General features: G+C 40.3%; 1 protein-coding gene across 1 annotated transcript in view; it reads left to right on the forward strand.

Moving 5' to 3' along the window:
- The first annotated feature begins 9,789 nt into the window (after positions 1 to 9,789).
- Positions 9,790 to 22,828, forward strand: part of LOC306870671 (regulator of G-protein signaling 3-like) — a 36,774-nt gene continuing 23,735 nt past the window's right edge. Inside the window, exons 1-10 of the mRNA XM_079418071.1 lie at positions 9,790 to 9,932; positions 11,737 to 11,916; positions 12,798 to 12,964; positions 16,431 to 16,481; positions 16,683 to 16,741; positions 17,124 to 17,218; positions 17,536 to 17,604; positions 17,931 to 17,991; positions 19,488 to 19,578; positions 20,701 to 20,768. Coding sequence (XP_079274197.1) covers positions 9,886 to 9,932; positions 11,737 to 11,916; positions 12,798 to 12,964; positions 16,431 to 16,481; positions 16,683 to 16,741; positions 17,124 to 17,218; positions 17,536 to 17,604; positions 17,931 to 17,991; positions 19,488 to 19,578; positions 20,701 to 20,768 — 888 coding nt within the window. The 5' untranslated portion in view covers positions 9,790 to 9,885. The remainder of the gene's footprint in view (positions 9,933 to 11,736; positions 11,917 to 12,797; positions 12,965 to 16,430; positions 16,482 to 16,682; positions 16,742 to 17,123; positions 17,219 to 17,535; positions 17,605 to 17,930; positions 17,992 to 19,487; positions 19,579 to 20,700; positions 20,769 to 22,828) is intronic.

Here is a 22,828-nt window from a genome sequence, read left to right on the forward strand (position 1 = left end):
ACTGTTTGGTTTTCCACCTTCTTCAAAATAGCATTTATAAATGTTCAACACAAGAAAGAAACTCATTCCGGTTTAAAACAACTTTTGAGTAAATGATGATATAAAAATACAACATTATGACAGAATTGACAGACAGATGACAGAATATTAATTTGTGGGGGAACTATTCATTTAACGTTAACAAAACAACAAAACGCAAAAGAGAAAAATCACTCACTATTCTTGACCGAAAAACTTTAAAACAGTTGCTTTAGGAATCAGTCTATCTAGTGTTTTATTTTTATATTTGTTCATTCAATTTCATTGAATGCTCTGCTAAATACACCTATTGTACCTGAAAATAAAGCACTGTTTGTTTTATTTGTATATTATGTGTATTTGTAATGTGTATCTTTGTTCTTATTTTTTAATAAGAAAAATAAAATAATGACAAAGATTTTTTATCTTCGCCCACTTTGGCCTAAATATCTGCCATGCATCTTTGTCTTTCTAGTTTGGCTGTAATGCTCAGACAACTTGTAAAACCAAAATAGTAAAACTAACAAAGAATCGTGATAAAAATCGTGAATCGTGATATTTCTATAAAAAATCGTGATATGATATTTTTCCCATATCGCCCACCCCTAATCTGAATTCTGAATAAATAAGCTTTCCATTGATGTATGGTTTGTTCAGGCAATATTTGACTGAGATACAACTATTTGAAAATCTAGAATATGAGGGTGCAAAAAAAATCTAAATATTGAGAAAAACGCCTTTAAAGTTGTCCAAATGAAGTTCTTAGCAATGCATATTACTAATCAAAAATTAAGTTTTGATATATTTATGGTAGGAAATTTACAAAATATCTTCATGGAACATGATCTTTACTTAATATCCTAATTATTTTTGGCATAAAAGAAAAATTGATAATTTTGAACCATACGATGTATTGTTGGCTATTGCTACAAATATATCTGTGCAATTTATGACTGGTTTTGTGGTCCAGGGTTACATATAAGTACCATTGATTTATGTTCCACAGAATAGCTTTTGTATGTCTCACCCATAAAATGTACATTCTAATTTACTATATATAGATGATTAAAAACGCCTAGGCTAAACAGTTATTAATACACATTAAATCTTCAATAAATAAAATATACCATTCAAAAGTTAGGCGTTAGAAAGATTTTTGTTTTTAATCAAAAGTTCAGTAAAAACGTCTTAGGTTACGTATGTAACCCCAGTTCCTCGAGGGAACGAGACGATGCGTCTGGAGATGCTTTGGGGACGCCTTCAGCGTAACCGGCTCTGAATACAAGTGAAATCTGTCCAAGGGATGGGCGAGACGTCACGGGCGAGGTGACGTAATGACCAGCTGGTATAAAAGCACGTGCGGTGAAACCGGCGTCAGCTTCTAGAATGCAGCAAGCGCTGGCAGGGATGCCGGAAGTTTGGCCTCGAGACGCAGCGTCTCGTTCCCTCGAGGAACTGGGGTTACATACGTAGCCTAAGAAGATCCTTTTCAGGAACTCGAGCTGCGTCTGGAGATGCTTTAGGGAACGAGATATCCACGCTGCCAGACTTACCAATCCCTGCCCAGTGTGTATCCATGCGGAGCACATCTAGGGCAAGAGGACGGAAGAGCCTGGAGTGGCCCGCATGTCCAGGCCGTAGAACCTGACAAAGGTCAGGGGCGTAGACCATTCCGCAGCGTTGCAGATGTCCTGTATTGGGACACCTGCGAGGAAGGCCTTGGAGGCTGCCACACTCCTAGTGGAATGAGCCTTGACTCCCATCGGCGAGGGGAGGTCAGATGACTCATAGGCAATGTGAATGGCATCGACAATCCACCGACTGAGGGTCTGCTTTGAAGCAGGAAGACCTCTCTTAGGGGGACCATAGCAAATCAGCAGTTGATTCGCCCTTCTCCACAGGGCAGCTCTGTGGACGTATGCGTCCAGTGCTCGCACTGGACACATACAGTTAAGCCTTTGCTGGTCAGGCTCCCGAAAGGGAGGAGTACTGAAGGCCTGCAGTACGACAGGCTGTGGCGTGACGGAAGGAACTTTGGGGGTGTACCCTGCACGAGGGTACAAAAAGGCTTTGGCCATGCCGGGCGCAAAGTCCAAGTGAGTAGGGGCCACTGACAGGGCCTGCAGATCCCCAACTCTCTTTAGAGAAAAAATAGCCAGAAGAAATAGTCTTCAGGGTAAGATGGCGATCCAAGATCTCCTCAATAGGCTCAAAGGGATTCCTACAGAGAGCATCCAACACCACAGCCACGTCCCAAGGAGGAATCTGGGACCGTACTGGGGGCCTTAGCCTCAGTGCACCACGGAGGAAACGTTTGTCTAGGGGGGTGTCTACCCACTGACTGTCCACCAAGAGAGGCGTGGTAGGCTGAAATCGCAGCCACAAAGACCTTCAAGGTGGAGTGGGTTAACCCTGCGGAGAGTCGAGCCTGCAGGAACTCCAGCACTGTACCAACCGGGCAGTTAACTGGGTCGAGCAGGCGATCTCTGCACCATGAAGTGAAGAGTCTCCACTTCAGGGCGTACAGTTTCCTTGTTGAGGGAGCTCTGGATTGGAGGATGGTCTCAACCGGAAGTTATGAGCCGTGCCCCCTCAGGGGCCACACCCACAGCGTCCATAACTCCGGGCGGGGGTACACAAGGGTGCCTCCTGCCTGTGAGAGGAGATCCCTCCTGACGGGAATCTCCCATGGAGAGCCGTCGAGGAGGGAAATCGGGTCCGAGAACCACACTCGGCCTGGCCAGAACGGAGGCTACTAGCAGCAGCCGGACCCTGTCCCGGCGCACTCTCTCCAGAACTCCGGGGAGCAGAGCAATCGGGGGGGAAGGCGTACAGACGAAGCCTCAGCCACGTCTGTACCATGGAATCCAGTCCCAGTGGAGCTGGATGAACTAGAGAGTACCAGAGGGGACATTGCGCTGTCTCCTGAGTGGCGAAGAGGTCCACCTGAGCCTGGCCCAGAGTTTCCGCTAGAAAAAAATGGTGCCGGTCAAAGTGACCGGCAGAGGTTTCGTTTTCCGGACATTTTGGTGATGTGCCGGTCAAATATCGCCTCTTAATTAGTCAAGTTGAGGAAAACTGGAGGCAGGCTATGTAACTTCAAAAATGACATAATCAGGCCGTATAGAATGCAACGTTTATTAGCCTAACTTTCAAATAGACGGAAAAAAACATGAACGTCCGATTGGCATCAATCAACGCCAATTGTTTTTACTATGGTTTCACATTCATAGTTTAACAAACCAATCCCCCTTCCCCACATAAAATATTGTTTTTACTCAAGCGAACTTAATTATACACTCTCAATATGTCTCATTTAACTGGTAACATTTAAATTGGCCACCGTGAAATGACTCCTTGTCAAATTAACTGGAACAAACAAATGACTAGGCCTATAACACTGTCATTTTAGGCTACTTTTTACGCTGTTTTGCAGTGCTGAATTGTGCAGCTGCCGACTTAAAATCAAAACTTCCCAGAGTCTCTCCACAACTTGCAATGCGCATAAGGCGCGTAACCTTGTTCTCCGCAAGGCGACTTCGCTGCTTCGTCTTGATCCGATTCTGCAGCGAGAACCCCCTCTCTGCAGGAATACTCGAGACAGGGATTACACAGGCTATCTTGGCGAGCTTGGTCCACTCTGGATACATTTCGTTGAAATCACATATGAGGACTTCGCAGGCTGTGGAGAAATGCAATCCTCCATAGCCACGGAGCTCTGTCATGACAGCGAGGGCATCACGTCGCAGGCTTATGGCATCGATAAGAGGAGCGGTGTCCGCAGACTCAATGCTTGTAAAATGGCAAATAATCCTTCTGATCGCTGGTTCTGCATATTATTGAAGAGCATAAGATAATATAATAGGTGAGAACGATATTAGAATTATAGGCCTACAAAAGAATGCTGCGCTTATTATAAATAGACGTCTCAGGGGCCATTCACATATCGCGCCTAAAAACGCGTGGAAAACGCTAGGTGCGCCGCTTTCTCTTTTTTTCCAAAGCGCTCGGGCGGCTGCGCTCCGGAGGCGTCTGTCGTTAATAAACAACCATCAGCTGCGCTCTCCGTTACAGCAAGGAAATTTCAGCAATGGATTTTCAACACCGAAAAACACTTGCTGTAATTCTGTTACAAGATTTATTTACTAAGAAAAGTAAAAAACGCCGCAGTGTTTGGGTGCACCCCATACTTCAAAAACGCTGCTGAGGTTACAAAGTAACGGAATAGGTGAGGAAGCTGATTGGTTGGTTCTTGTCACATGACCTGCGGTGCGCTTGCGGCATTCTGAAAAGTTGAGATGTTTTTATCTCGATGCGGCGCGGACGCGCCTGGAAAAAACGAGCGCGTCGCACCGCGACCGCGTCGCTTCCATTATGAGCGCGCATACCGTGCGTCTCCATTTGAAATAACGAACTTGAGCGCGCAAAAGACGCGATATGTGAGCGGCCCCTTAGGCGTGCGCTTTATTTTAAATGCAGCATGCGATGTTGTTTAATAACTTTCAAACGGTAGAGCCTTTTCCTTTATAACATAGCCAAAGGTCGGTGTATTTTTGCTTTATACATTTTAGGCTTATTCTCAAATTCAGATTGTGTTAGTGGGGCGGGATTATTAGACCATTTTAATCGGACAATTTGTCCGGAGAGATTTAATTTTGTCGGACATTTCATTTTTTTTCCGGCCAATGTCCGGCAATTACCGGACAACGGAAACCCAGGCCTGGCCAAACACTCTCCAGATCTGCTTCACCACCTCAGTGTGAAGCATCCATTCCCCGGGCCACGGCCCCTGTCTCGACAGGATGTCTGCTCCCACACTGAGATGCCCAGGGATGTAAACTGCTGTTAATGAGAGAAGTTTGCACTGGGACCACACAAGAATCTGGTGCGCCAGCCTGTACAGGGGGTGCGACCGCAGACCTCCTTGGTGGTTGATATAAGAGACCACCGCTGTGTTGTCGGTGTGCACCAGCACATGGTGATCTCTTAGGTCTGGGAGAAAGTGTTTCAGAGCCTGAAACACGGCCAGCATCTCCAGCCGGTTGATGTGCCAAGCGAGATGGTGACCCCTCCATAGACCGCGGGCAGGGTGGCCACTCATGACCGCTCCCCAACCGGTGAGGGACGCGTCCGTCGCTAGCGTTACGCGGCGACACCGAGCTCCCAGCACCGGGCCCTGAGACAAGAACCAAGGTTGTCTCCACATGTCTAAGGCACGTAGGCACCGCCGCATGACCATGATCATGCGAAGCGGTTTTCCCCTTGGTCTTGAGCCAGCACTGTAGGGGTCTCATGTACAGCAGGCCAATAGGTATCACTTTGGACGCAGCTGCCATCAGACCCAGCAGTCTCTGAAACTGCTTGACAGTAAGTGACTGGCCTTCTTTCACTCTCCTGACCTCCGTGAGGATCGACCAGATCCGAGCAGGGGACATACGTGCCTGCACCGTGGTCGAATCCCACACCACACCAAAATAAGTGGTTCTCTGTAATGGAGAAAGAACACTCTTCTTGGCGTTCAGTCTTAACCCCAACACTTTCATGTGAGCGAGAACAACATCTCGATGTTGAGCCGCCATCCGCTCTGATTGAGCGAGAATCAACCAATCGTCGATGTAATTGAGTATGCGAATGCCCTGTAGCCACAGCGGAGCTAACGCAGCATCCACACACTTCGTAGTGTGTGTAGGGTGAGAGTGCTAGGCCGAGGGGAAGAACCCGATACTGGTAAGCTTTGCCCCCGAAAGCAAACCTCAGGAACTTCCTGTGAGTGGGAAGGATGGAGACATAGAAAGACCTGCTTTGAGACACGACCTGCTTGAGTGCAAGCATCTTGAACTTCAGTCTGCTGACTGAGCGGTTCAACTGACGCAGATCTAAAATGGGACGCAACCCTCCATCCTTCTTTGGATCTATGAAGTACCGGCTGTAGAATCCAGATTCTCTTTCGTGAGGAGGAACCACCTCGATGGTCTCCTTCCTTCAGAGAGTATCTACCTCTTGTTCCATTACCAGACCCTGCCGTTGAATTTAGGTGGACGAGAACCGAACTGGATTCTGTAGCCTCACTCTACAGTGCGCAGGACCCACTGAGACACATTTGGCAGTAGTTTCCACGCTGCGAAATAGTCTACTAAGGGAACCAGTCTCTCGAGACTGGCTTCTGGTGTAATCAGAGCGGCACACCGGCAGGGAACGGCCGAACTAGCTGCTCCAGGGTGGATAAACGATCATCTCCGAATACGGCGGTGTATACCGCTCTTCCCCAGCAGGACCTGCCCTCATGAGTCCTGGGCCATGGGCACCAGGACTGCCTCAGCCGAAGTCTCCTATCGAATCGACTGTCCTCAGACCCGTCATCTTCTAGGAATACTACACTGGTAGAACCAGAGCCTGCAACGCAGGACCCAATGAGACACGCTTGGCAGGGGCTCCCACACCACCAGGTGCCCACTAAGGGACCCAGTCTCTGGAGACTGGCCTCTGGTGTAATCAGAGTGACTAGTTTGGTATCCTGGAATGGCACACTGGCAGGAGAAAACCAAACTAGCTGCTCTAGAGACCCCCGAAGGGGTGGCGAGCATCTCAGCTCTGCTACGTTTCTGGGTGGAAAAAACTGAGATGTGTGCTCGCTGGAGATCACTGTGCCCTGGAACACCGTACGTGGCAGGGTTGGCAGACCGATCTCCTGAGGGCACTGAGGAGAGACGGGCACAGAGTACCGCGGTGTACACCGTTCTTCCCCAGAGGGCCCGGCCCTCAGAAGTCCTGGGTCTCACAGTCTGATATGAAAAGGATTCATAATATGAACGAGAATGACGTAATGCATGCGTCGCCTCGGCAATGCACGCTGCAACAGCGAGCTCTCACCCAAAGGGGGGGGGGGGAGACTGCACCGCGGGCTTCCAGCCCCGAGCGAGAGCGCTAGCTCTGGGGAATGCCGGTGGAGATAGGGTGAACCCGTCTCCAACCCATCAGCCAGATCTAAGTGCCATCCCCGCAATCTCACTAGATCCTCATTCACAATAAGCCCTCTCTCTCTGGGGGGAAGAAACCGCGGTGCGGGCTTCCGAACCCAGAGAGTGGGCGCTGGATCTGATGGAAAGGAAGAAGATAGGGGATCACACGTCTTCATTCCCTCCACCTGATCCATCTGCGATCCCCACGAGCGCAGCTGCCTCCCCGCCCTTTTCGGCGAAAGCGGGGCCGGTACCACGAGGAACGCTGGTGAAAGCTCCCTCCTCAAAGAGAGCCCTCTGAGAGCAAGCATACGCAGTGACAAACGCTCACAAAGCAGGCAGTCAGCTCCCTCAAGAGCTGATTCTGCGTGCTCTGCTCTCAAGCAGACCACACACGGACTGTGTGCATCCCCAGCAGTGAAGAACACACAGCCTGTAATGCGATCTGCTCTTGCCCAAGTGCAAGTTCCCTGCACTTAAAGACATTATGGAGCTTATTTCAAGTGACTGTAAAACAAACAACACTAAATAAGACTTACCTCATAGATCGACAGACACACACAGAGTAGCGGTTGCTGAATGACAAAAAGCTGACGCCGGTTTCACTGCACGTGCTTTTATACCAGCTGGTCATTACGTCACCTCGCCCGTGACGTCTCGCTCATTCATTGGAAAGATTTAACTTGTATTCAGAGCCGGTAACGCTGAAGGCGCCCCCAAAGCGTCTCCAGACGCAGCTCGAGTTCCTGAAGAGGAATTGTAATATTATGAAATATTATTACAATTAAAGATAACTTTAATATTTTTAGAAATCATTTTAATATGCTATTTGTGCTCAAGAAATATTTCAGTATTGAAAACTGCTGCTTAATATTCTTGTGAAAAACCTGATACATTCTTTTCAGGATTATTTGAAATAGTTGCAATGCAAATATGAATCTGCTTTATGAATGGATATCTGCTGAGCACAACTGACCCTATTAGAGGCTCAAAGCCAGTTCATCAGCCTTAGCTGAGGAAATTAGATGTTGATGGGAATTCCCCAATTACCAATGAATGCTCTGTGCAGTTGATGTAGACTACAGATAACTTAGTAAACCACAGATTTCCTGGCTGTTTTTAAAGACCAGATGGCTTTTGAAAATGCCTCACATAATAGGGAGGAAAAATGTGTGAACAAACTAATTTTGAGTTTTTCTTTAGTTATTTTCAACCCCCTTTGGCTGATTCACAATATTCTTTACAGCACTCAATTTTGATCAGCATTTAGCTGCACTGATATGAATAGCTAATCAGGGAAACTACTGCTACACTGGACATCAATGTAATGTAGTTCTCATTCACCTCCAGTCTCTGCTGGAGTCAGATGTTTGTAGGGTCAAAGTGTATAATGCTGTTGTGCTTGATTTACAGTGTGTGGCTTTGTTTATGTTAAGTGGGTCAACAATAACAAAATGTAGGCCTATTTGTTTCATCAATAGAAATACAGCAAGAGTGCTTTGGCATGAGGAAGGAGGTGTGCCGTACATGACAGTAAAAACTATTTTTTTCCTGTTATTATATATAGGCTACCAGTAGTGGTAGTATTTCGTTTTTAACAGTTGTGTCAGTTTCTCCTGTTGTACCACAAAAATGTGATCTTTTAATACAGCATGTACTGAAAAATGTATTTGTACTTACAATACAAAAATATTTTTCAGTACATACAATAACTTTTTCTCCAATTATACCTCTTAAATTTGTATTAGCAATGGAAAACCTCACCTTGTTTTGTACTACAATGTCATTTCACTATTATATTTGCTATTTTTTTTCACTAAAACGTTTTAAGAAATGTTCTTTACTTTTACAGTAAAGAAATCATTCCCAAGTGAAGATCTCTAGTTACTGTTGTGCTGATGGTCAAAGGTGTTCCAACTGTTTAACACAAATGAGTGCTTTCACATTATAATGGACCACATGCCATGTGTCGTTACGTCCTTGTTTAGCGACAAGCCCTTCTTTTGTTTTGCCTTTTGAGGTGTCACTTAATTGTGAACTGTTAATAGCTGAACAAGAACTATTACTGCAAAAAACAGTGGCAATATTATGACTTGTCTCCAGCGTATCCTAACATATAAGACCATTTGAAACATTTGACTGTTTAATTGTCTCTTTACAGAAGGCTTTTCCAGAGTATAGCTAAATAAAATAGGAAATAAAGTCAAATTGTGACATACAGTATAAAATCATACTGTGAGATTAAAAGACAGAAAACATAGAGAAGATAGAAAAAGAAAAGATAGAGCGCAAGAGTTAGAAACTAAACAAAATGTGCCAGACAAACAAAGAAAACGGTTTTGCAAGGGAAAAAACTGTACTGCGACTTCCATTGACATACATTACTGTGTACTTGGCTAACAGTCAAAAGGGAGGATGAAAAAAAGTTAAATTCTTTCTGGACACCTGGCAACTATAACGTCTTCAGTGGTAGACACTACTGTGCCTCACTTGAAAAACATAACCTCTGTTAGTGAAGGAAAACAAGAAACACTTGTTAAAGAAACAATTGCACAAACTATGAGACACGTTTAAATAAAAAAGTACACAAAAATGTTTTTGGATGACTGGAGCCCAGCACAAATATTGTAAAAGAAGGAATATATAACTACTGTGCAAAGAACAGTTACTCCCTTGGGGCAAATACTTTTGCAGTCTCCTTGAGTTTTAGACATTTGTGAAAATGCAGTCAAACTCCGTGCGTTTCAAATGCAGCTCTCGGATTGGTGGAGAGATCCATCAGCGCGTCTGCAGCGCACCACACACTTCCTCTCCAGAGCGGGATGGGGGGAGTTTCTGTAGTTTGAATGTCCCACTCAGAGCTGGTAAATATAAACATAATAGCTGGGAATTTGTGTTTGTAAAGAAGATGGATTATAGCAGACAACACTCGCAAAATATGGACATCAGAGAAAGGTAAGTGTAAATGACATTCAGCTGTGGAATATGTTCGGGTACGTTTGGAAACTCCTGCTGAGAAACCCCTTAATACAGACAGTTAACTAAACTCACAGATTCCTATAAATATGCAGTGCAATATAAACTGGCGCCAGTGTAAAGTTATGGCGGTTTAAGATTTACTTCTAAGCGATGACCGAACATGGAAGAAATCGTAATTGGTAATTTTATTTCTTAATTGTGCGGCTTGAAATGCGGCAGTTTTCAGCTTTTCAGCTCAAGCAGTACAATGGTTCTTTAACCCCAGCCCATTGTGAGGAACTGAAGGGGTGTTACGATCACCGAAGCGCTCAAGCCACAAGTTCATTATTACACCGACGATAAAGCTGTGAAGATTTCAAGTTTACCTCTGCTGACAGAAACAACACTATTCGACCGCACAACAGTCAATACACACTATTTGGAAAGCTGAATGCTGTTTATGAACAAAACAATATAACGTTACAGTGGCACTAAAAAAAAGAAAAAAAGGAAGTATTAATGTCATTGGAAGATCACTCGTAGCTTAAAACACGGTATGATCCATGTTTACATGAACATTAGTAATCATTCGTAGCATATTAGGAATAGTTTAGATCTATCTATCTATCTATCTATCTATCTATCTATCTATCTATCTATCTATCTATCTATCTATCTATCTATCTATCTATCTATCTAATAATGCATTGCGTTGTACATTGCATGCAGTAATGCATACTTGCATATTCACAAATTGTCTTTTGAATGTCTTTATGTACTAAACCTCTGTCTACAACCATTTCCACCAGTCCTATTCTATTCTAGTAAAGATATCAAACCAAGTTGAATCTTGAAGATAAATCTGTAAACAAACGATGCTTTCTGAACCATTTTTTGAACTTTTCTGAACCATTTCTGCTGGTAATAATAAGTAATAATGATAATCTATTTACATTACCAACTGATATGTAGTGATTTTTAGTGGATGTGTGAAGTTCATACATGTGTCCTTGCATAGTAACCAACGTTTATCCACATCAATGTATAACGATATACATATTTTATCATTTAAAACCTAAGAAACCTCCATTTGTGTAATGTATTGCATGAAAAGTGAGCATTTGCAGTCTTTGATTCTAATATTCAAATTGTTGTATTCTTCAATTGTAAATCACTTTGGATTAAAGCGTCTGCTAAATGAATAAATGTAAATGCAAATATGCTTGCTTTGATATTATTTTTTAATCTAGTGCAATGACATCAATACATTTTTAAATCAGTTTGAAATTCCAATTATTAGAAGCAGATGTATAAATGTATTAGAATTAAAATTTGCAGAAGTAATAAAACATAAATTCTGAGTATTTCAACTTAAGATGCAGTTTTGTGCACTGAACTGTGACCTCTGACCTCCCCACTGCTGCAAGCACCTGATGTCCTGCTGGGCTTTCAGAAGTAATTTCCTTCAGCATGTTCAGAAAACCTTAATTAAACCTAATCATTGACACGCTTTGTTTAAATTTCTGAAATGTTATTAAATCATTAACAAATTAACACAAAGTCAAAGAAGAACACCAGCTTCATACATCAAATTCATGTTAAAGTAGTGTGACATTTATGTCAGTTTAGCTCTGGCAACTCTTGAAAGGACTTCTTCATTGTTGGAGTTAATCAGTTTTTTTGAGTGAATTAAGCTCATTTGAAAGCTTCCTGCAGGGTTCACGTGTCTATCACTCTATCATCAGAATTCATGTCAGAAGCGAGTGCACTAACCTTGTAACACTTCCGGCTGTGTCCATAGGAACAGACTTCACAGGGAATCTCTTCGACTACAGGATCCAGTCCTCCCCAAGGGGCCGTCAACAAAGAAGCCGTGTAGAGAAAGAACCAGGCCTACAGAGAGCAGAGAGAGGAGATCTTCAGTGGCTCACATCAGATCTGTCAGGGACAAAAGGCCATTGGCCGTGAGCCAGCAGGCAAAGTAAAGAACGTAAACACATAAAATGCACATGAATGGAATGCTTCTGTTTAATGCTGCACGACCGTATCAAAACAAACCACACAACAATACCCACTGTCTACTGATTAACTGTTACAGCAGACCAGTGGAATAATGCATGATGCATGTGTTATAATTTATGTTAGCCATAATTAACAACTATATCAACAGTCACAAAGTAATATCAAACAAATTAGAATAATAGAATCCCTCACGAAACAAAAATACATGGCAATATACTGGAAAATGAATAATGCAATATATTTAACAATACATTTCCAACTAGCTATATTATATTTTTCATATATGCATGGACCATGTATTTATTGATATGTTTAAAAAATATATGTAGAAATGAAGATAAAAACGGCACAGCATTTATTTTCTGGTAATACTGAAACACTCAATTTCTCTTTCACGATTTATCGCATGGTTTTACATAAAGCTGAACACAAATAATAAACTTTTATGACTTTGCATAGTTACACATTTCATATGAAAATATGTGTGATGGTATATCAGTAAAAATGTGTTTGCTGAAAACATACTACAATTTTAGGATTTTTCAGTGCAAGTGGAAAAGCGGAAATTCCTTATGTATTATTAAATTATTATTCTTTATATTGGTAATATACATTATCGATCGTTAATTTATACAGAAATATATTTTCTTTTTGTACGGAAAGCCCATGAATAGTGGGGATTACAGTTAAGGTGCTCGTTTGTCTATTCATATAAAATTTGTTGCATATTTATATCATGTAGAACAGAGTGCTGAAGTTAAATTAGTTTAGAACTGCTTATGTAGACATGCATTTTTCTCAGTTTCTTCATATTTTTGTTTCATCCTCTGATTCCTGCAGTCTCAGTGCTGGTAGACCTGCTGAGAGGAACTGGGGGAAAGCTGTCAGCCAAAGTTCATCTGCTCAAGTTAAAGTGGCCTCAGTGGTCAAAACTGCAGTAAAGAACAGTACAGAATCTGCACCCAAAAAGAGGAGGAAAATTCACCCGTCTGGTTTCAAAGGAAAAGGTGAATGATTGTTCATCTGATTGCAAATTAAAATTTAGCTCCATTCTGATGGTGATGCACGGATAATTAAACATTCACTGATATTGTGCACTATGTGCCACTAGATGACAGTGTTGAAACTAATCTGTCCGTAAAGTAACTGTTTCCCTCTGCACAAGGAAATCATTCATGGAGTTTTCAACCTTTTTCAGACTCGGGGACTACCGTTCAGACTGTAAAATTTTAGAACTTTAATTAATGGCTTTAAAAAACTTTATTAGCTTGATAGTGATAGATTATCAATGTACTTTAAAAATCAGTTCACATAATAAAATATTAGCATATTTTTGAAGCATATTCTATAAGACCACAGACTATTACCATGGTTAAAATAAATATGTAAATAAACTAATTAATAAAAAAAAAGTCAGTAAGGTTTGAAATACTTTTATTCAGAAAGGATGTCTTAAGTTGATTAAAAGTTATTAAATAAATAAATACATAGAAATGTACAATACAGTTTAAAAATGTGAGGTTTATTCAGCTAGAGTGCATTACAGTTATTAAAAGTTATTATTATTAAAAATTAAAAAATAAATAAATGAATTAAAATTGGGTCCCAAAAATTATTTAAAAAGCTAAACACTTTTTTTTTTATTTATTTTTTTTATTTTGAACTCATAAATACTGCGTAATACTGTATACATTGGACTCTGTCTTTATTCGGACTATCAGTAATGTCTCCAGTCACTATCAATAATGTCTGATGGTAGTACATCAAGAAGTGCCCTCTCAAAATTACAGAATTTATATATCACACACAGAAAAAGAAAGATTTGGGATTCAATAATCCCATCTCACAAGTAAAAGAAAATGTTTTTTTAACAGTCAATGTTTTTTGAGGAGACAGTAGAGATAATGGCTGAATTAATTAGACTGAAATCCTGCATCCCCTGCACAAGCTGTTTATTGTTATTTTTATCTGTGTGGATGGTGAGTTGCATGCATTTTCCATGGCTCTCCCAAAGGAGACCAGGAAACAGAGCTTAACACAATGCTTTATGCACTCAACATGGTTTTGCTCTTGAAGAGGGATGCATTGCCTACTATTCACTGCCATATGATGGATTCATCATGGAGTTAACATGATTATACAGCAGCACCAAATCACTGTTCTTATTTTCCTTATGTTCATCAGTGAGATCTGTGGAGTAAAGATATAACCTCTGGAGAGGGGTGGCTTTATCCTGGAATTAAAGAGGCAGTGACTGTTTGATTTCCTGTTGTGTCAATGAATGACTCACTCAGATTAAAGTCCTTTAACGGTCAAGAACAAAGGATTGCCCTCAAGACTGCTTTTAATATCTTTTTTTTTCCAAGAACAGTAATATGTATTTTCAGAATATATTCTTAGAAAGTGGTGTTCTGTCATCAAGAAGAGACAAAAAAGCCAGGGATAGCACATTTTTATTTTTATAGCTGGAGTTATAAAAAGGGCATTAGGCCTTTTGAGGATTTATACACATTTCACATAATGATTTATTATAAATACGATTTTTGCATTGGATCATTTAATGTTGTCTCTATGTTTTTCGAGTCCATGACAAACTCTTTGCTATAAAGAAATCAGAGGTGTTTGTAAGCTGCTTTCAAGTTTTGTTTTTGTTGATCCAATTATATATATATTAAGAGAAATAATGTAACTGATCTGAGATCAGCACAAAGGGCGACCTCATAGGTTTTGTTTATTATGAATATAGCAGGTGGACTTTACCTTCCTCCCTCTCTCCCTTCACCCCCTCCCCCCCTTTCACTCGTTCAGTGCTGCTCTCTGACCAATCACAGCTCCTCCTGTCTTATCAGCTATTCAAAATGCAAGGCGGTTGAAATTTATGCTTGTTTTCTCCTGCTTTCCGTTATCCTCCAGTGACAACATATGCATAGTGGCAGTTAAGCTCTTGAATAGCTATGAGGCATCACGGCTGAATTAATTTACTACATTTCTGAGAATTCATGTGTGATGCGTCCAATTTGGGGCATTTTTAAAATCAGTCAAGCTGTGGTTTTACTTTAACATGGACTGTCAGAAGGTACAGAAAGTGACACTGAGCTGTTTCAGGCAATGGCAGAGATCATCTTTTCTTTTACAAACTCATGGTGAGTCTTTATTGAGCTACTGTATGTGTTCACAAATGATGCTTGAATAACATTAATCAACAAAAATCTTTAAAAATCACCTACAGTTTTAGAAAATTTAAATTTGAATTAACCTCACTTTTACCAATCCATAATTCCAGACTTATTCTTTTTATTGAAATTAGCTACATGCTAGTTTTAGCTAATGAAATGGAATCAGCAAAATGTTAGCTAGATAAAACGTTGGACCTAACCAGTATGTAGACTGATATATGCTAACATTTTAAAGTTTGGAGCAAGTAAGATTCATGTTTTTAAAAAGCAGTCTCAGATTTTTGAATGGTAGTATATAACTTCTATGACAGTATAAGCACTCAAATTAGTCACACAATCATTGTTACGAGTAACTTAATCAGCCATTGAAGTATTTGTTGTTGCTTTTTGTCTATTAGTTTATTTATTTATGTAAATCATTCAGTCAGTTTGTGGACTGCTTTAAGTTCTTCACAATCCCCCTGTGGCCCACCAATCACAGTTGGAGAACCACTGATTTAGATGAAAAGATTCACTTTTATTTGACTGCACTTGTCACAGAACTGTGGCAGAAAATGATCTGATGGCCAGGCTTTGCTGTAGGTCTGGAGGAAATGTGTGTGTGTCAATGCACATATTAGTGTAACACCAGCTGCTGAGTCAGGCTTTTGGACTTAACTGTTATGCTCTAATAATTTAAACTCTTCATTACACCTGTGAGTCCATGACAGGTTTCAGATTCCTGTGTGGATGTTTCCATGAAAATATATAGACAAAATCAGCATATTATAATGATTTTGAAGGATCATGTGACACCGAATACTGGAGTAATGGATGATAAAAATTCAGCTGTGCCATCATATTTTAAAAATAAAATTTTTGGCAAATTACAAATGACATTTTTTAACATGCATTGAAATAGAAAATATTGTAATAATATTTCACAATAGTACTGTACTGATCAAATAAATGCAGCCTTGGTGAGTGTAAGAGATTTCTCTCTAAAACATTAAAATATTATAGTAGTTGGTGCCAATAGCCTTGTGAGCATGTTCGAATCCCGGCTTGTGGACCTTTCCCAATCCCGTCCCCCTCTCTCTCTCCCACTTGACTTCCTGTCTGAGTACTGTCTTGTCATAATAAAGGCAAAAATAAATCTTAAAAAAAAATAAAAAATAATATACTAACTTTTGACCAGTTATTTATTATTTTTATTACTTGACTGGATATTAAATTGACTAGAAAAGTCAAGTCATGGAAATTCATTTGGCATGTGGCAAAACTGTATAATTTTTATTTTTCTCCCTATTGACTACAGGTCAACTCAAACTGACAGTTACTCCAGGCAGCGGGTGGCTCTGTGTTCAAAGTAAGCATGTTTGTGAACAGATTTTGTACTTTATAATTTTAGAGTTTTAAGAATTTGTTTTTCAAATAAGTCTGCTTCTCATGTTAAAATCAAATTTTAATAACCCAGTTATACTTGCACTTAATTCATAGAGGAAGTCTTACATTCATAATTCATTAAATGAGAGCTTCATTACTCATGCTCTCATGTTTTTATTCACAGTTTTGGAGGCCAGAGGACTCATGGGAAGAGAGTACAAACCATGTGACTCATATGTAAAGGTGGGCATTTTGACATGCAGACAATATTTAGACGACACGTGAGGTCACATGACTGCAATAAGCCTAAAACAACTCAAACCTATTTCTCTCTTAGCAGAGAGTCAGCAGTAACTTTCCCGGTCACTGCTGGTGATGATGTGCTATTATTTTTGTCATTATTTGTCACTTAATCCTCTGTGGACTCCTGCCCTTGAAATGAACCCTCATGTCAGCCTAAGCAGGTTTCAGGCATGAGAAAGCATCAGTTGTGTTGGCAGCGGTCCACTCGATTCCAAATTCAAGTGTTCATTGATTTTCCCTCTGAGTATGATGAATATATCCTCTAGCAATGTTAAACTATTGGACTTAATAGCAACCACCAACACGTGTTTATTTATTCCAGATAAGTATTGCTCCAGATGTTGACCACAGCAAGCGATGGAAGACCAGGACCGTTCTAGACTGCAAGAGTCCTGTTTTCAACGAGACGTTTATGTTGTGAGTGATTCTTATTGTTCGCTACAGACAGAGCACTTGTATGATGGTGTTTAAAAAGAGGAAGTGAAGAGGGTCGCGTTATCTTATAGTTGAATAATTTATGTTAAACATCATGTGCTCTCTAACCTCTCGTCTGACAGCCTCTATATCTCAATCAGTCTTTCTGAAAGAGACTTTAGGGCTGAGTCTGCTGTCTCTCTTTTGCTAGCTGAAAAAAGGCTGTCTTTTTGAAGTCTTTGGAGGGGAAGGCCATTGTGTTTTTGGATGAAGCTGGACATTGATGGATGAGCTTTTGAAGTGTTGCATTTATGTTGCAGAGATGTGGATGAAGACGATCAGAAGAAGAGGCTGTTGTTTACCGTGTGGAATCGCAGTCGAACTTCCAGGTAGGATTTTATCATATTTTTTCATTCACGCGTTGATTTTCTACATGTGTACAGCTGTAGATAAAGGCTATTTATATGTGTACCATAAGTACAATTGTTCTAGTATGTATTTTATTTTCCCACTGCAAAAGACACTCAGCAGTGTCACAATCACTCAGTACAAAATCAATATGTTATTGGCTGTGCTTTTTATATCATCAGCGTCACTGGACAGTGAACATGATCTAAGTGGGGTTAACCGATATGAATGTGTCGTGACTTTATCAGGAGTTCAAAAATTCCCGCCTGTTGTTTTGTTTTTTGAGAGTTTTTGATTTTGCCCACAGGCGCAGCGACTTCCTGGGCTGTATGAGTTTTGGTGTCCACTCCCTCATCACCTCATCTAAGGTAAATATCCTGTTGTTAACATTTGCCCAAAGCGCTTTTACCCTGCAATGCTTTGAAAATCATTTGGATTCGTATTTTTATTAGAAAAATGTAGAACAATTTACAGTAGCTGTAGTACAGTGGTCAGTGTTTTTTTTGCTTTCTCCCAACACCCATACATTCATTAAAAATGACTAAACTAAAAAAAAATGCATATATACATAACATGATAATAAATGAATATAAAATATGGTTATTTTATAAAAGTGTTTTTGAAAATCTCTTTTACTCACCAAGGCTGCAACTGTTTGATCAAAAAATACAGTAAAAAAAAAATAATATTGTGAAATGTTATTAAGTTTTGAAATAATCATTTTATTTTAATACATTTTAAAAAGTAATTTATTTCTATGAGGGCAAACCTGCATTTTTATGATTATAATATGCTGATTTTGGTACTCAAGAAACATTTCTTATTATTATCAATGTTGAAAACATTGCTGGAACTGTTATATTTTTTCAGGATTACTTGATGACTAGAAAGAAATATAAAAGCAAATAACAGACTTTATTTGAAATAAAAAATTGTAACATTATGAATGTCTCAAATGTCACTATTGATCAAATGAAGGCATCCTTTCTAATTTCTTACAAAATTGAACTGACCCCAAACTTTTGAATGATAGAATATATAGTATATATTTATGTGCTGAATTAGAGCGGTTCAGGAAATATGCAACATGAATGCTATTGTAAAACGTGACTGAAATGGAAAGCAAAAAGTGATATATTAGTATACAGATTTTACTTTCGTAGATGTACTGCCACGATACATCATCCATTATTTACCTAAAATCTTCTTTCATTGTAACACAACTCAGCTTGCTTTAAGAAAGATAGCATTTCATATTTATCAAAAAGAACGTTCCTCTTAATTACATTCTCTTCTTGTCAAAGCATTTCCTCCACACCATCGTCTAATTACACAGTGGGGGAAGTGGCGATGGGACTGCTCATTGAGGCTTGAAAAATGACCTAGAATTACTAAGAGCAGCACACTGCAAACACGCTAGCATCGTGACTTTATTCTGCAAGCCCGCCTGCACAGACGAATGACAATTATCCCATCTGAGATCCCTGTTCCTTTACATTATGTCCCGTTGTCAAATTCAATGTTATAATGTTATAATTCATGTGTTAAGACAGTAAATCCTTTCTCGGAGGGTGATATTTTGAGAAAAATTAGATCAAACCCGATGGATGTTTTATATAACATGATGCCATCTGGCTGAGCGGGAGAGTAAAATGGGCATCAGCTGTTTACAGCTGCAAACACACACACATGGATACACGACAGACCTGCCGATGGCCACAGGGCCTGATTTTAATACTCTCCCTATGAGAGATGCATTAACAAGTCAACAGATATTGGAATTGCAAAACCTTGCAAAGGAAAGAGCATCTTTTTCCCATGGCTCTCTGTGTCTAATTGTGTTTTTCACATTTTCTGCTGACAGGAGATCAGAGGTTGGTATTATCTCCTGGGAGAGGAGCTGGGCAGGAGCAAACATCTGAAAGTGGCCTCACGTCGCATCAGACAGACCGCTGGTGAGATTAAACGCAGTTTCTCTCTCTTTCGCAGTTGGATCGTAGCCACTCTCTGATAGCCTTTAGCAGTGAAGACGGACAAATTCCACATGACAGTTTTTCTTCAGCAACAGTAGATTAGATGATAATAGATATTACTGAAACCAAACAAGCTCTTTGGAGTGGAAGTTACTTTTGAGTCTGAATGGAATTTGAATGTTTTACTTCTCACCAAATGCTGTGTTAAATTAACAAGCATTGCCTTGTACTTCTTGGAGGGATATAGAGGGCTCGGTGTTGAAACTTACAGCATCCCTGCGGAGAGTTGTAACAAAGAGCCGGGGGCCAGGGGGCCGACGCAGTGTGCGCTGTGAGGAGCCACAGGAATAAGATGAGAATTAAAAGGTTGAAGCGTCATGGTGTGTCTAAGTCAGTTTAAATCCACTTCAGAGATCTTGTCTCCCTCCCACTGTCATTTCGTAATGACCTTTGCAATGAAAAAAAACATTCGGCGCAGTCATTTTTTTGTTCGTTGTGTGTAAGAGATCATCTTAATTATTGCTCACAAAATGAACAAATTTGCTCCTGGGGTGCGGCCGAAATGACACGTGTCCCGTCAGAGAAATTCAGCTGAGATTAAGTTTGATTGGAGAGAGAGAGAGAGAGAGAGAGAGAGAGAGAGAGGTGTAGGAGAACAGAGAGAGAGAGAGGGGGCTTGAGTCAAGGCACTGGGCTGACTTTAATAGAGAGAGCCAGCTGTATTGTATCCCTCTTGAATGCTGTTTCCATGAAGGATTTTTAAAAAGACATTGCTTCCTAGGAGCGTAATCTCTATGGTTACAAAGTGGGGGAGCCTGTCGCGGGTTGTCGGGGTGGGGGTGACGCTTTTAGGGGAGAAGATTTCTTTCTCTCTCTCTGTTGTGGGGCAGTCAGCTCTGTGTCACAGCGATTCGGGTTGAGTTCATCTCTCATGGTATAGACACACTCACTTTCAGCTGAAGCCTGCAGACAGCATTGACCGGATTCTGCTGTCCTCTCTCTAAAAGAGTGCTGGAGTCGAAAGGTTTCTACCCAGGGCTAAGATGTACTCAAAGAGCAATCTGTCGGCCTGGGACTCGTGGGACTCTCTTGTGTATCTTTCAGAAGCTGCTACGTCCAACTATGAAGCTGGACCCGAGACCACAAGTCCAGAGAACATGCAGTCATTTACAGTAAGTGCAATTTATAAAATATCATTTGGATTTTTTTATTGAATTTGAAATGTTTATTTTTGTACAATATTTTGTAACCTAAAATGTGCTTCATGTGATGGAACATCTAAATTAATACATTTTTAATGGTTAAACGTGTTTAATATAAATCAATTCTTGATATTTCTTCAGAATGTTAAATGTTGTGTAGTTTGTACATTACTACTACTACTAAATTCCAGCTGATAATTTTTTTAGTAGACATGGAAGTATGCAATTATTTATAAAATACTACAGTTTTCTTGTAATTCATAATGGAATCATCAGGAATGATCAAAACCAACCAGTTTATGAGTTTAGATTTAGACGGACCTTAAAATATGTTTCAAACTGTAATTTATTTAAATTATTTATTATTATTTATTAATTATTTATTATTAATTAATATTTTATATTCATATTTAAAAGTATATTATAGTATTTATTAATATTTTGAATTAGCTTTTATTTTTATAGTTTCAGATTTCATTGTTTAATTTTGTCAAATTTTTATTAGTTCTTTTTTGTTTTATGTATTTTAATTTAATAATCATCTAATATTCATATATTATTTCAGTTCAGATAATTTTAATTGTTGATTTTTAGCAGTTTTAGTTTTTAGTTAATGATAACACTGGTTTAGAAAAGGCGCAGTGCAAAACACGATTCTTCCGCTTTTGCTGGATTGTTGGGAGCAAATTGCTTTGGCTTTAGTGTTGGAAACTATATGGCAGACTTATGCTAAGCTAACAACAGTAACAGCTAACGATGCTGCATGTAGTCAAAAGAGTATTCCAGCCATCATAGCCATCAGAGATGTGACTACATCAGCTTGGGAATACAAGCAGCTCTGTGGCGTGACTGACAGTAGAAATATGAGGTGTGTGGATGTGCTTTTGGATATGTGTGACACAAACACACACACATATACTCGCTCATTAAACCCTCCCATCCACTTTAGCGAGCAACTTTTCCCAGGACTGTTCTCCGCCCGCTCTGTTCTCCTCAGACAAAGCTGGGAAACGGGAAAAGCCAACAAAGTGGCTGCAATAGGAAGCCCAATCCCGCACAGTGTTTATGATTTATCCCTGTTTGATTCCCGCTCCACTGACACTCTTGCTGGTTCCCTGCATTTTTACATGGAGGCCAGTCAAATACTCTGCTAATCATTCTTCCATTTCCTTCCTCTCTTCCCGAAAATCCATTTTTCAGATTTCGCACTTGACTTTCCAGGGATTTCTGATTGGCAATGACTGGTTTTATCTGGAACATCAGTGATAGGGTGATGTAAGAGATAAACAAGCTATGGATTATGGTAGAGTGAAATGACTGTGTTTTTTTTTACACAGATCCTGCTCAAGTATAATAAAGGATTTCGGAAATTTCAACGCTGTTTTCGTGAATCGAGGTGTTGTGCAAGGGCTGGATGGCCTCCACGTCTGTCAGCCTATGCTTGTCCAGCTTCTCATTAAACAAACATCGAATGTACTTTAATGTCTCTGGCTCATAATGAATGTTTGTGTTTACACTAAATCAAGCCTATCGGAGTGAGCTCCATCTCACTGCGCAGAGAGAGTGAGTTCAGCCACTACTGTTGAGAGCTACTCAGGAAACATGTTGGCTTATCGAGAGCAGACATACTGCCTGGCCACTGGCTGGGGGGGTGGAAGGTGGTTTCCTGTCATTCTTCTGCTCAGAGCAGTTCCCATGAGTGGGCATGCATAGCCACACTAGAGAGAGCGTGAAGGGAAGCAGCATCACCTGTGTGACTTTACTTTTATTTAAGACACTGAAGAGAGCGCCGTAGATGTAGGTGGACATATATGCGTTGAGCGATGCATACGATCCACGGTCTGTGTCGGCTCTGCATCGAACGAAACTTGCCACAGGTTTGTCCCTCTGCTTTTTTATTTTTTGGCTGTTATTGAAAGTGTTATAAGAGTTATGGCGTGTTCGTTCTGGGATAGTCCTCATGAAATGTGTTGCGTAAAATTTCTTTTTTTGAGATTAGATTGCAGCAGTGAAGCTGAATGTTTAAAGAT

The sequence above is a fragment of the Barbus barbus genome (assembly GCF_936440315.1).
Source record: "Barbus barbus genome assembly, chromosome: 6".
Lineage (NCBI taxonomy): Eukaryota > Metazoa > Chordata > Actinopteri > Cypriniformes > Cyprinidae > Barbus > Barbus barbus.